The sequence below is a fragment of the Pogona vitticeps genome, chromosome 3 (genome assembly GCF_051106095.1).
Source record: "Pogona vitticeps strain Pit_001003342236 chromosome 3, PviZW2.1, whole genome shotgun sequence".
Lineage (NCBI taxonomy): Eukaryota > Metazoa > Chordata > Lepidosauria > Squamata > Agamidae > Pogona > Pogona vitticeps.
In genome coordinates this window covers 145,123,380-145,137,177 of record NC_135785.1, presented here as the reverse complement: position 1 = coordinate 145,137,177, position 13,798 = coordinate 145,123,380, and the positions used below count along the sequence as shown (strand labels likewise).

At 37.0% G+C, this 13,798-nt stretch overlaps 1 protein-coding gene across 31 annotated transcripts in view; it reads left to right on the top strand.

Moving 5' to 3' along the window:
* MYCBP2 (MYC binding protein 2) overlaps nucleotides 1-13,798 on the top strand; it is a 251,648-nt gene that overhangs the window by 140,018 nt on the left and 97,832 nt on the right. For 30 of the 31 annotated variants that reach the window (XM_078390789.1, XM_078390788.1, XM_078390804.1 and 27 more), the window contains 8 exons: nucleotides 244-462; nucleotides 1,357-1,582; nucleotides 2,109-2,227; nucleotides 5,857-5,944; nucleotides 7,261-7,310; nucleotides 10,556-10,728; nucleotides 11,176-11,320; nucleotides 12,733-12,945. In XM_078390789.1, coding sequence (XP_078246915.1) covers nucleotides 244-462; nucleotides 1,357-1,582; nucleotides 2,109-2,227; nucleotides 5,857-5,944; nucleotides 7,261-7,310; nucleotides 10,556-10,728; nucleotides 11,176-11,320; nucleotides 12,733-12,945 — 1,233 coding nt within the window. Of the gene's footprint in view, nucleotides 1-243; nucleotides 463-1,356; nucleotides 1,583-2,108; nucleotides 2,228-5,856; nucleotides 5,949-7,260; nucleotides 7,311-10,555; nucleotides 10,729-11,175; nucleotides 11,321-12,732; nucleotides 12,946-13,798 lie in introns of all 31 variants that reach the window. The other variant, XM_078390783.1, reaches the window with a different exon arrangement.

The window sequence follows — 13,798 nt, the reverse complement described above, 5'->3', positions numbered from 1 at the left end:
CAATATGAAGCAACAGATATCTGACAAATCAGCAATATTAGTTGAATACCTCAAATCATTTTTATATTTGTCTCCATGTCTAGTCTTGAGATATACTAGGTTTGTGTTTCTATACTAAGTGTTGGGCTAGATTGAAGTAATGTGAATCTTAATACTGTATATTGATTTGAAACACTATAAAGAAGGTTAGAGCTGTAGTTGCAGTTTATAAAATACCAGGACTTATTTGTTGTTACACTACAGGTTGCTGTTGAAGTTTTTGGCCTAGTTCAGCAGTTGCTTCCATCTGTAGCTGTTTTGAATCAGAAGTATGCCCCTCCTGCCTTCAACCCTAATCAGTCTACAGATAGCACCACAGGAAATCAGCCAGAGCAAGGGCTCTCTGCTTGCACTACCTCTAACCATTATGCTGTTGTTGAATCTGAACACCCCTATAAGCCAGCATGTGTTACTCACTATAAGGTAGGTTTCTGCAAGCAAGTCTGAATTTTGTCTAATAAAACGGACCATTCTGATTTATTTATTCTGTGAGCCACCTCTGTTGCTCTATAAGGGGCAGAGAATGCAGCATAAGAGTATGTAGGCAAAATAAAGTATTGCAAACACAATTAACACTTGTTATTCTTTTATATTGTTTGCCTGAGGAACTGCAGTATAAATATATAGACCGACTATTACTGTAGAGCATGTGAAGTGCAGTTGTGGCAATGGCAAGCGATATAGTTGAATGCTGGAGATAGATGTACAGACGTATGATTTATTTTTTAAATGTTGGTGGTTAGATGGTTTACATGCAACACAGTTTTAGGATACCAGAATTTCACATGACATGAGCAATTATGCTAGCATAATGAACAGAAGGCATAGAAGCTTACGAAAAAATGATTTAAAACCACTCAGTGAACAAAATTAAACTGGATTTATTTCATATCTCGTAATTTTCAATTGGACAAAAACAAAGCATTGAACAACTTCACCCAAATGTAGATTAATTGGTTGCCTACCTGCATCTGTTTTTATCTTGTGTTTTTTTAAGGAGAACATGTGCCCTTCATAACAGTGGAGCTCTAGCACTCAAAAAGTTTGACTTTATAAACTTCACATCAATGCTAATTTGATACCTTTTATCTTGGTACTGAATTTAATGTAGTTGTGAGTCAAAATGCAAACAAGAAATAAAGCTTAAATCCAGTTATTACTCCCAATGACAATATACCACTTGAAATCAGTAGAACCTACATAAGGTTTGACTTACAGCAGTCCCATTGATTCATTGGATAACAGATGCATTTAGGGAAAATATCAGTTAAGCAGACAAAAGAGAGAACTTATTTTTATCTTCCAATTTTCACTTAGGTGACGTTTCCAGACTGTGTCAGATGGATGACAGTAGAGTTTGATGCTCAATGTGGAACTGCTCAAGCCGAAGATGTTCTTCGCTTGCTCTTTCCAGCCCGTCTAATCCAGATGTCAGGGTTTGGACAAAAGCAAGCTGCTGTTCATGAAAACCTTAATTCATGGATAGAACTAAAGAAATTTTCAGGTTCATCTGGTTGGCCTACTATGGTGTTAGTGCTGCCAGGTACTAAAGTTTTTTTTTTTTTTAAATCTATTGGTTGGACTAATTGTATTTTTAGAAAATTATTTTTCTCCTTTTAGCCATATTAAAATGTCCATTAATTGTGCGATTTAATGAATGGAATGGTGGGGTGTGTGTGTTTTGTTTTTCTGTTCCAAAAACAGATTTGTTTGATGAATAAATGTTTGAAATAAAAATATTTGGAAGGAAGAAGGCATTTTAGGAAAGATAAGATGAGCTGACGGCAGAAGAAAATTCATTGTTGTGTAATACTTACTCTGCTTTCCATTGATAATTAGTAATCTGTTGTCAAGACTGTATTGCAAGAACTGTTGCTTGTCCTGATAAATAGAGGTTAATTTCCTTTATAAACTACATAGATATTTGGATAATAAAGTGAATGATAATAGGTTGTGTGTGTAAGTTGTATAAAAACAAATTTTGAAATTGTAGATATATATTTGCTTTTGATTATGGGTGATGTCTTACTCTTTTTTTAAAATTTCACTCATCTTTTACTATACCTTAGGTAATGAGGCACTATTTTCACTGGAAACTGCATCGGACTATGTAAAAGATGAAAAGGCTTCTTTCTATGGTTTCAAGTGTTTTGCAATTGGTTATGAATTTAGTCCTGCGCCTGATGAGGTGAGAATAAGCTTTTAAGCATTGCAACCTTTTTTAAAAAAAAATATAGTGTTCTATGTGCAAATTATCTGCACAAAATACATTTGTGTACAATTGTTCTGAAATAAGTAATACTAGTTTCTTTTGGAAAATGTATAAATGTGATTCCAGATCAGTCATGACAATAACTTGGAGGTTTACGTATTATTAGTAGTATTGCAGTTCTTGAATTATAAAATTTACATTGTGTTTGTACACCAGTATTTTAGGCAGAAATTGGAACATACGTGAAAAAGGGCTGCTTGTTAAGTTAGTCATTAATAAGCTAAAAATCTAATTAAATAATGTTTACATGGGAAGGGGAATATTTTAAATGTTTATATTCATTTTTATTGGCACTTGAATTTACATTATTGCACTAAAACCATAGCAGACTAATGGTAATTCCATCTGTGGCTTTATTCCCCCTCCCCTTTTAGATTGCCTCTGTTTTGAGCTTTGGAGGGAAGGAAAGAGTTGTACAGCTTTCTGAAAACTCCATTCTTACTACACTATTTTTCTCTCCCCTTCTCCCTCCCTTGTAATCTGTCTCCTTACCTCATTCATATATCTTTCTTAGTTTCATTTTTTAGATATGCACCTACACCTCTGTGACTTTCGAATTTACAGATGTATATTATCTGCTACCATTGTTTTATTACTGTACTTTTATCTATATTTTCCAAAACACAATAATCTCTGATGAGCTGAAGTGGGCATGCATGGTTTGCCTCTTCTCTGTTCCCTCAATTTTAAATGTTCTTCTGTAGTTTTGTTGCTTAACTGGAATTTGTTTAGATAGATGTATGTTTTTGCTGCTGTTATTTTACTATTCACAATTGCACCCCAATTTTTGTGCGAGTGAGCATAAGGCAATCCTTCTGTCTCTCTTTGCCCCACTTTGTGCTCAAAGCAACTTCTTTTGACTTTGAAACTGACTAGATGAGCTTGGAACCTTGAATGAGCTCTCAGACTGACCCGTCTCACCTTGCTGTGAGCATGGAATGGGGAGAAAGAAGGCCATATATGCTCAGTAAGCTCACTGAAGGAAATGTGGGATAGAACAGCAAGAAACAGAATTAAATTAAACAGTGTGTAGTATATTTATACAAAACATATTTCAGTGAATATTTAACTGAATATTGGTACAACCTGAATCAGTATTGTATGTGTAAGACTGAATGTTATTGACTGAGGATGTTTGGCTAGATCTATATTTGAGACAAAAGTATTTTGCAAACTAGTGGAGCAAATTGTCTAAAATTATGGTTTAAAGCTATCCCATTCCCCCTTTTTTGCCTTTATTTCCCATAGATTTCAGATTTTTTTGAAAACATTGTGAAATCTTCTGGCTTTTAAAGATTAAAAAAAAACATATTTTACTTTTTATTAGTGGGTGGGGGAGAGGAACATCACTCTGGCACTGGTATCACCTAATGCCATTTAACCTAGTTCATCCCACTGGATCCCTTAAGTAAGCGGTTTAAACATTGTTACCTAGCTCTTCTAATTCCTAACTCTGAAGAACTAAAAACAACAATGAATCAATACTAGAGATGGAGATATTTGTATTCATATATGAATATCTCCGCACAGGTGGCGTTAACAAGGGTCCAGCCCCATGAGGCCAGATGGTCCACTCACCAATCCGTCGTGGATGCGGATGGCGTGATTCTGTGAATGGTGTCACAGCACGAGATCCGCTCACTACTCCTGGCAGGAGGGCAAGCCTCGCTGCAAGGTCAAAGAGTGGTGAGTGGGTTGCGCACTGCGGCACCATTCATAGAATTGCACCATCCACGTCCATGACAGATTGGTGAGTGGATCGTCCGGACCAATGGGGCTGGACCCCTGTTAACGCCACGGAGATATTCATATACGAATACCCCCATCTCTAATCAATACATAATTTTCCAATGGGACTTCCTTTTTTTCTGAAAGTCACCCCCTTTTAACTTTTTCTCATCTTCTGTTATTGTGTTCTCTTTTTTTTCCTGTCTCATTATTTGGTTGTCACACTCACATGCCACTTCACAGCTTACATGATAGATCTGCTGCTTCTTCTCTCCACTCTGTCAGATTTCCACCAGTTCTCCAAGAAACTATGGGTGCCAGGTTTGCAAGTTCCATTACTTCTTCTTTTTCATGAAGGAACAACTGCATTTTAAAGTTTCTCATTGCTAGTTCAATTGCTGGTGGTGGTGTCTTGAGAACAGCCTTACATCACTCTTCTATTATTTATCTGGCTTCAAGTAACTTCTGACTTATGGCCACCAGGGCATTAGGGACCTCCAAAACATCCTATCATTAACCACTCTAGCTAGGTTTTGTAGACTCAAGGCTTTTTTTTTTTTTTTTACTGAAGCAGCCCATCTTGTATCTGGTCCTCCTTTTCTGCTGCCTTCATCATTCCCCAGTGTTATTGTCTTTTCCATACAGTTTTGTATTTTCATGGTATACCCAAAGGATGACAGCCTCAGTTTAGTTGTTTTTGTTTCTAGAGAGACCTCAGGCTTAATTTGATTTATCACTTGTTTGTCTTTTTAGTGGTTCATGACATCTATAAAGCTGTTCTCCTATATTTCAGAAGAATCAGTTTTTTTTCCCCTGTCAGCCTTGGATCCACAGATGTTATCAGACTGCAGCACCTAGAACCTAGAAATTCTGGCCAGCACAGTTAGTGGTGAAGTTTTCTTGGAGTTTTGGTCCAAGAACATCTGGGGAATCAAGATTAGGAACCACTGATATATATGATCATGGTCTTGGTCTCCAGTGACACATCCTTACACTTGAGAACCTTTCCTATTTCTTTTATAACTACGCTTCCAAATCTCAATTTTCTTCTGATTTCTTGACAGCAATCTCCTTTTTGCTTATGACTGAACCAGGGTATTGAAAATCTTTAACCATTTCAATTTCTTCATTGTCAGTGTTCGTCAGAAGTTGCTTTCAAGTTATTGCTGTATTCTGCCAGTAATACAGCATTATCTCTTGTGTTTCTTGGACCAATATTTACTTCTCCTTCATTTAAAAAAAAATAATCCAGGTTTCTATATCGTATATTCTTGAAGAGATGGGGAAATAAAACACACCTTCATCTGTTATCTGACCTTTTAATCACAACGATGATCCCTCTCTCTCAGTCTCTTTCTACCTTTTCTGACACCTTTGAGTATTTAAAATCATTCTGTTTCTCCTCATTCAGTATGAACAGCAATTTTTTATCCACAGTATAGTTTGTGCATCAGGACAATTAAAGGTACCAAACACATTTCATTTAGAACGATTCATAGCTTTTTTGTGATGCACACAGTCACAGGCATGTGCAGATTCTTCTCCATTTACTCACTGGATTAAGTACAACACTTGGTGCTGAATAAGGAATTCTGGGTTTTCTAATTACTGTTTTATCAAGATGGTGCAGTGTGCGTTTCACGGTCTTGTTACAGGGTTCTAGATAGCAATTGATAGTATGTCCCCCCCAAATAAGAAACAAATTAGAAATTCAACATTGATAAAATTCTAGATATTTCATGTAAGTAGTGTTGCTAAGAATTTGCTGAGCTCCTTAAAAACAGCTAATTATTTTTGTTTGTTTTATTTATTTCAAGGGTATCATTCAACTTGAAAAAGAGCTGGCTAATTTAGGAGGAGTATGTGCAGCTGCCTTGATGAAAAAAGATCTGGCACTTCCTGTTGGTATGTCTTTCTCAAAAGGAATAGTTGGTTGTATAGAATTCAGTGCAAAATTGCAACACAGGTTTTGAGGGACACTGGGAATAGAAAATATGTGATATTAAGATGACAGGTTCTGGCCAGAGAACTTTCTTTATATATTTATAGGCTTCTGCATATTAAACAAGATATTTTATTGTATGAAATTGCATTTTGTAATCCCACATCATTAAACCACTTTTGAGAGTCTCTCAAGCTTTCATGGTAATTAGCTATCTGATATCTAGGATTACTTTTTTGATGAAGAGGGCCAACTTTCTGGCTTAATATATGGAGTTGCTTGACAGTCAGTTCTGTGAGCTTCAGCCAAGAGATGTAGTATACCAGTCTCTTAAAGACTATAGAAATTTCTCAAATTATTGTATTATTATTTCACAATTATTATTATTATTATTATTATTATTATTATTGTATTATTATTTCACAATGACTTTCTGTATATCTCATCTTCTTAAATGAAATACTTTTTATCAAATAGTTTTTATTTTTTTAATGTTCTGACCTAGCAGGACTTGGGGTAATGACTGATGTCACATTTTCTAACCGTACTACTGCAGAGATGGGCATCTCTGCAGTAGTACAGTTAGAAAATATGACTTGTGGGGATGCATGCAGCCCTAGGGCCATTTTTACAGTCCAGCACCCCTTGCTACACCATCATCCTTATAGCCCTAATGTTTTTTTTTCTTTTGAGCAGTTTTGCCATGTTTCAAGGAGACACTAGTACCTCTGCATTCTAATTTAAATTTTTAAACAGATTCAGGGCCACTAGAAAGTGTAAGGGTTTTTACCGGTAAAAATGCATTTTCTCAATTAAATCCTTTTTCAGTAGCTGCAATTTATAGCAGCCTTTACAGTATAGAACCATTGCGCTAGAATTTAGAAATGAAAACATTATACAAATTGCCTTTTTAGTTTCAGTTTTTAGAAATACAGTCCTCTGTCTGCTGACAATCTAAAAATAATCTACATCTCCTCTGAGATTAGCCACCCTGTACTAACATAATTTTAAAAAATTATCTGGAGTTTGTTTGCATGAGTTATCTTTACAGTGGGTCAAGTGGATTTTCAACACAATAGTTAAGCTTTCTTTCCAGCAATTTTACATAACTTTCACATGCTCTTGTTTTGTTGGAGCCAGTGAACAGACATTTTGTGACTGCTAGAAACAAGATTAAGGAAAAAGCAAGTTTCTAGTTCATTAGATGGGAATTTAGTATTCTTTAAATGCATTCACTTGTATTTTGATTTCATAGTTTGTTTTTTACTTTTGTAAATAGGCAGTGAATTTGAAGAAGATCTTGAGATATTGGAGGAAGCTGCTCTGCAGGTACTGTTTTACTTTACTCTTGTAAAATAAAATAATGAGATGTTTTGCTAACAGAGAAGTGTTGAAAGATGGCTTAATTTGTTTGTGCAAGGGAATATATTATACTGTTGTATAATCTCCAGGTTCAATGTAATAAACATTCTCAAAGACATAGCTGCAGTGGGGTGGGGATGGAAAATCAGAGAAGTGCATGCTTCCTGTGCTGAAGCCATATACGCTGGTCTTGGTAGCCCACTAAAGATACCATTCACTTTCTTGAAGTTTTGTGTAAGCCGAGAAGCCACTTACTTAATTTCAACTACAGTGGACTCTCGACTTACGAAGGTCCCTACTTACGGAAATTTCAAGGTACGAAAAGTTCCGGCCTTAAAATTTTAGTTTGACTTGCGGCCGGAGCTTTGACCTACAAAAGGCAGGGGGAATGGGCAGGAAATTCAAAGCAGCCCCCGCTACCCTCTTGTCTCCTGTCCCTGGTGCCCTCTGCCTCCTGTGGACAGCAGGCAGAGGGCACTAGGGACAGGAGACAGAGGGCAGTGGGTGCAGCTTTCGAAGCTTTCAGCTTGCGAGCTGAAAGCTGCTCCGTGCCCACTGCTGGCTTTCGGGGCTTAGAAAGCAGCACCCACTGTCCTCTTGTCTCCTTTCCCCGGTTCCCAGGGCACCTGGGACAGGAGACAAGAGGGCAGTGGGTGCAGCTTTCTAATCCCCAAAAGCCGGCAGCGAGTGCGGAGCGGCTTTCGGCTTCCCGGGCTTCCAAAACTGCACCCGCTGCCCTCTGTCTCCTGTCCCCTGTGCCTTCTGCTTCCCGTCCCCACAGGGATGGGAGGCAGAGGGCAGCGGAGACAGAAGGCAGTGGGTGCAGCTTTGGAAACCCAGGATTTTTTTTCCTTTGGCTTGAACGGATTAAATGGTTTTCAATGCATTCCTATGGGAAATGGACCCTCGGCCTACGGAATTTTTGACCTGCGGCCACCGTTCCAATACGGATTAATTCCGTAAGTTGAGGATCCACTGTATAGTAGGCATTCTAATAATATTCAGAATTCCTCAGGTTATGATAGAACCATATTTTGTGTTTCTAACATGTTTGCAGCCTTTCTTCCTTGAGTCTGCTGTATGTAAAATAAATCAGCGGAGCCATTCTGTTAATTGACTAATTTGGAACATCCTGTGAAAGAAAGGAAATAGCATAATGGCATTGGTACATCTAATCACCTTCTGGCCATAGTACCTCTAAACGTATCCCAAGTGAAGGGTCATGGACATAGCTGTTTTCAAATGAAATTACATTTCCAGTTCTTTCCAAAAGGAGCTCAAAGTAGACTTTGTGTGCCATCTTTAATTTACAAACACCCCACAGAATGGCTTGTCCTTATTCTTCATGATAGAGTGCGAGTTCAATTTGAGGCATTTCATTTCAGATAGACAGTTTTTCCCCTATCTTGCACTCTCTTCACACTAGCTCCTTGGCTGCTTGCTTAGGCACAACTGAATTTCCTTTTTTTCCAGGGTAAGTGAGGGCTTATACTACGTATGACCAAACATAAACAGGAATTCAGAGAAACGCTTCATACACAATTATCTTTTATGTTTAATATAATTTATATTCTCCTTTCTATACATGAGCATTTAAGTCTGAGACAGTTTGCTGCCAGATGCAACGAACACGATAGCAGCCCCTCTACATGCAGAACCTGTTGGAATGGCAGTTGAAACACCCATATTTGCAGTGGGATAGTCTCTTCTTCTACACCTGAGACAAGCATAGGAGGTCCTGGACTGGGGAATGGCCATGGATTCTGTAAGGAAGAACAGATGGCCATGTTACCACCTCCTCCCCATATATTCTGCCTGAGGTGATCACCTCCTCCTGCAGAATAGAAAGAGCATGAAGATATGCAGCTTGCCATGATTTTTAAATTGTGGAAGTTCTTTCATGTAGCTTTTAAAGTCCCAAGTGAAGGATCAAGAGTAAGGACTTTGAATTGAACTCAGTACTTAAAATGTGATTAAATATGCTGTTTAGGAATCTCAGGAGGGAACTTTCTCTGACTCGGTTAACAGACTAGATTTGAGCCCCTAGCTATTCACATCTCTTCATTGTGGTTGATCCACCCATTATTAACTGCTAACTGTTAAGTATATCTTGCTGGAGTGTCTGTCAGTTTCATTTCTTCAGTAGTCCCTTTCTGCATGCCTATTACTTGCCCAAAATGTAGCTTTAGTTCTCAGCAGGAGTCTCAGTGTAAGGTCTGTGTTCAGGTTTCTGAGTTCTATTGCGTGGTTGTACCATTTTAAAAAGCCTGTTTGTTTCCTTTATTGAGAACCAGTCTTCTAGTCAGTAATGAAAGAATTGTTCTGTATTTGCAATAACAGTACTGTGACATGTGATATGGCATAGCTACTACTTCTATGTCTTTCCACTAAAAGACACAGTAGTCAAGGTATTCACCCATTACCTGCACAAGCAACCTGTCATGATTTAGTTATACCACTCTGATAGTTTCTCTTAAGGGTCAGCCTCCCCACTTCACATTAAATGTCTTTATATAGGCCAAGATTCTATTGAGTCGTTGCACTGATGGACTCTGATCTGAGATCTGTCAGTGGAGCTCAATAGAGGCAGTTTCCTCTGTTCCTATGCAAGACCCCATGCGTCTGCAGTGAGATATTCTCCTCTTTCCCTCCTCCTTCTACAACATGTGGAACCCTGCTCTGAAAGGCTTCCCAGCCTTTCAGAGAAGATGTTTAGAGTGCATGGTAGCTGTGTGGAGAGGGGAGATCTACCACCTCCAAGATATTTATTTATTTATTCAATTTATACCGCGCTCATCTAGACCAAAGTCTACTCTGTTCTGGTGCGCTTCTTTATCAGTTTAAGGGCCAAACAGTATCCTCTCCATTTGCATAATGTACCACAGCTAGCTGTATTGATCTTCTGACAGAATGAGCTTTATCATTGGGATGTTATCTTGTCAGTGGAATTGCCAAGGGAGAGAAACCCAGTTCTGCTCATTTTCAAAAAAAAAAAATTGGAAAATCCAGAAGGCCTATAAGATGTACATTTTTGGGAGCTAAAATAAAACTTTTACAATCTTTTAAATGTTTCTGTTCTTTTGGTTTTAATTTTTAAGTTGAGGAAGTTTTAATAAATAATGTTTGAAAATGAATTTATCCCCAAAGATAATGGTGTTTTAAATGCCAATACAGTTGTTTAGCTGATAAATGGTTAATATTTTCTCAATTAGGTTTGCAAATCTCACTCAGGCATCTTGGGTAAAGGTTTAGCATTGTCTCATTCCCCAACTATCTTGGAGGCACTTGAAGGAAGTCTTCCATTGCAAGTACAAAGCAATGAACAATCATTTCTGGAGGATTTCATTTCCTGTGTGCCGGGATCTAGTGGAGGACGGCTCGCAAGGTATTTACTGGTTTATGGCAGTGACCATCTGTTATAGTAGTTTCATTTTAAGTGAACTAAAATGGCAAGCAAAACCGTGTATTTACACCAAAACTAACGTTTTTTGGTGTGAATATATTGTCACATGTTTGCTGTTCAGTTTAAGTTTATTTGTCTTTGCAACATTTAATAACTGTGGGAAAAACATGCCATTTTGATCATTTGAAATAAAAGCCCCAAATACTGAAATTAAAACTGGCATAAATGTGGTGTATAAGCAAGAGTTTAAAACTGTACACAGGGACACAAGACTATGTTTCTGTGATCATAGTTAAGATTTCTTACCATATTACAATTGCATGTTTTCCAAGTTTAATGTTTCTTAGGTACATCATATACTTATGAAGCATGGCAATAAAAGGAGCTTTAAATTTGTTTTTGTTTTTTTGTTTATTCTTCCCACTTTAGATGGCTTCAGCCAGATTCTTATGCAGATCCACAAAAAACATCTTTGATTCTGAATAAAGATGACATCCGATGTGGTTGGCCTACTATTATTACTGTGCAAACAAAAGACCAGTATGGTGATGTTGTTCACGTGCCCAATATGAAGGTAATAGTTTGAGTTTTAAAAGTTCCTCTTGATACTAACAGATTAATTTTCAATAACACAACTTAAATTGCAGAAGATGGCATTTTGATTTTTTCTCTTAAATTTCAGGATCTAACATTTTCTTGAATTTCAGGATCTAATTGTAGTTATTATTGCTGCAATAATAGTTGATCGCTTTATTGGACTGTTAAAAAAATAAGACAAAAAATAGAGCGAGCTTTCAAAAGCTCTCTATTTTCTTTTTTTTTGTTTTGTTTTATTTTCTTAATGGTCCAGTAAAGATATCACTTATTCCTAAATTTGTATTGTTCTGAGAAACAAGCAGCCTTGTCCTGATTTTCACTGTTATTATTTTTTTGTTGTTATATGTAAGATTGGCCCCCATGGCTTATCTTCATAAAATTTGGAGCACAACCAACATATAGAAACTTTAGAAAGTGATCAGTGATGAGTCTGCTAATATCTGTAATATGTCTGCTTTTGCTACCTGGAAGTATAGTAATTTCTTCAAAAAGCCATTCCCACTCCTTTGTCACTTTACATTTCGGTGCCTCACATAATAACTTAAAAATCAATATTATTCATTTTTATCAGATCTAGTTGAGAACTACAGTGGGGTCTTGACTTAAGAACGGCTTGAGTTAAGAACATTTTGACTTAAGAACCACTCTCATAGGAAAATATTGACTTGACTTACATACTTAGATTTGAGTTAAGAACTGAAAAAAAACCACGTGGGAGGCAGGGAAAGTGCAAAATTTGAACTTTCAGTTAACTGTTGGCCAGTGAAAATGGTACCTGTCTGCTTCCTCACTCGTCCCAGCGTTTAGAGAGTGGATTGGGAGACAGTCTTCAGACTGCCTGGTCCTGTACTGCCTGGACTGTATTTTCCCTGCCTTCCCTGAACCTTTCTTGACCTAAGAAAAAAAGAAACAAAATATCCCCCTCTAGTGGTCGAAGGCTGAATAGCAGCTTCCCATTAGTTTCTATGGACGGAAAAGAGCAGATACGAATCAAATGGTTTTCAATGCATTCCTATGGGAAATGCAGATTTGACCTGAGAACTTTTTGACTTGAGAACCGCCTTCCAATACGGATTAAGTTCTCAAGTCAAGACCCCACTGTAGTTGGATTTCTTGGGCAAGGAAGCCAGTGTATAAATTTAATAAATAAATAAACTTCATCCTTGTAGTCTGTCTTGATATATAAGATGTAGAAATTTAGAAAATGTAGGCTTGTTTTCTCTGGCATTCAGTTGGAGTAGCAAAAACAGGTTTGCTTTGCATTTCGTTTGTTGATCTAGAAATGTATCTTAATCATCTGTGTTTCCAAGTTAATTCAGAATGTTTACATTCATTAGCTATTTATTATATTTTTATTTTTCTTACTGGAAATTTACTGGAAATTTTCAGGTGGAAGTCAAAGCAATTCCTGTTTCCCAGAAAAAGACTTCCTTGCAACATGAACAGGCAAAAAAACTGCAGCGTATTCCTGGAAGTCCTGCAGGCGCTACTGCAGTTGTCACTGATATGACCTTTGGAGGACTTCCTTCTCCAAAACTCGATGCTTCATATGAACCAATGATAGTGAAGGAGGCTCGCTATATTGCTGTTACAATGATGAAGGTAAATAGTGCAGTTTAGTTTTTAAATCCTGAACTCTGATGAGAGGAAACTGAAAAAAATAACAGGGAGCAGGTTATTTAGCATTGTGGTATTTACTGTGTGAAATCTCTGCAATTTGACATACACCAATTTCTGCTTTTAGAGACATGGAGAAACTTCTGTTACTGCAGCCTTTACTGTGTAATCCACTGTATTAGCTGTTTCATGGACAATATAGTTACTTTTCATTCTGTGTGTTGTGTGTTTCAGTTTTATATACCACTTTGAAATGTTCAGATCTGAGCATATTTATTAATAAAAAAATTAACAAAAATGAAAAATAACTAGGCATCAACATGTTTCTTTTCTTTAGGTAGGTATGATTTTTTCTTTCTAACTGTTCTTTATACAGAATTCCTAAAAACCAGTAATATAGATCCTTGCATGTGATTATATTTTTTTATTTATTTATTCATTTATTTATTTTACTAAGATAGTTCTAACCTGCCAAATATCAGCATAGCTCAAGATATGATGCAGTGAATAAAATAATATCCAACATGTGTAAAATAATGTCAGTCAATTCAAAAGTTCCAGCAAAACTGATCCTATTATCTCACTAGTTCCCAAATGTTCAAGTGAACAGCCTGAATGAATGTAGTACCAAAAAGGGGGGGAAAGGCAGTGTTGGTGGCAGTTTTGCTACCATAAAGAGTTTAGAAAGTTTCTCTCCTGTGTTTCCATGTGGTGCAATATTTAGCTCATTTTAGGATCAGGAATTTTCTTGGTATTCCTGTTTGAGGAATATTAGTGCATCTAGCTCCTTAAAAATTGTTGAAGTAAAGGCAGTATTGTCATTCTCAATGAAATTATT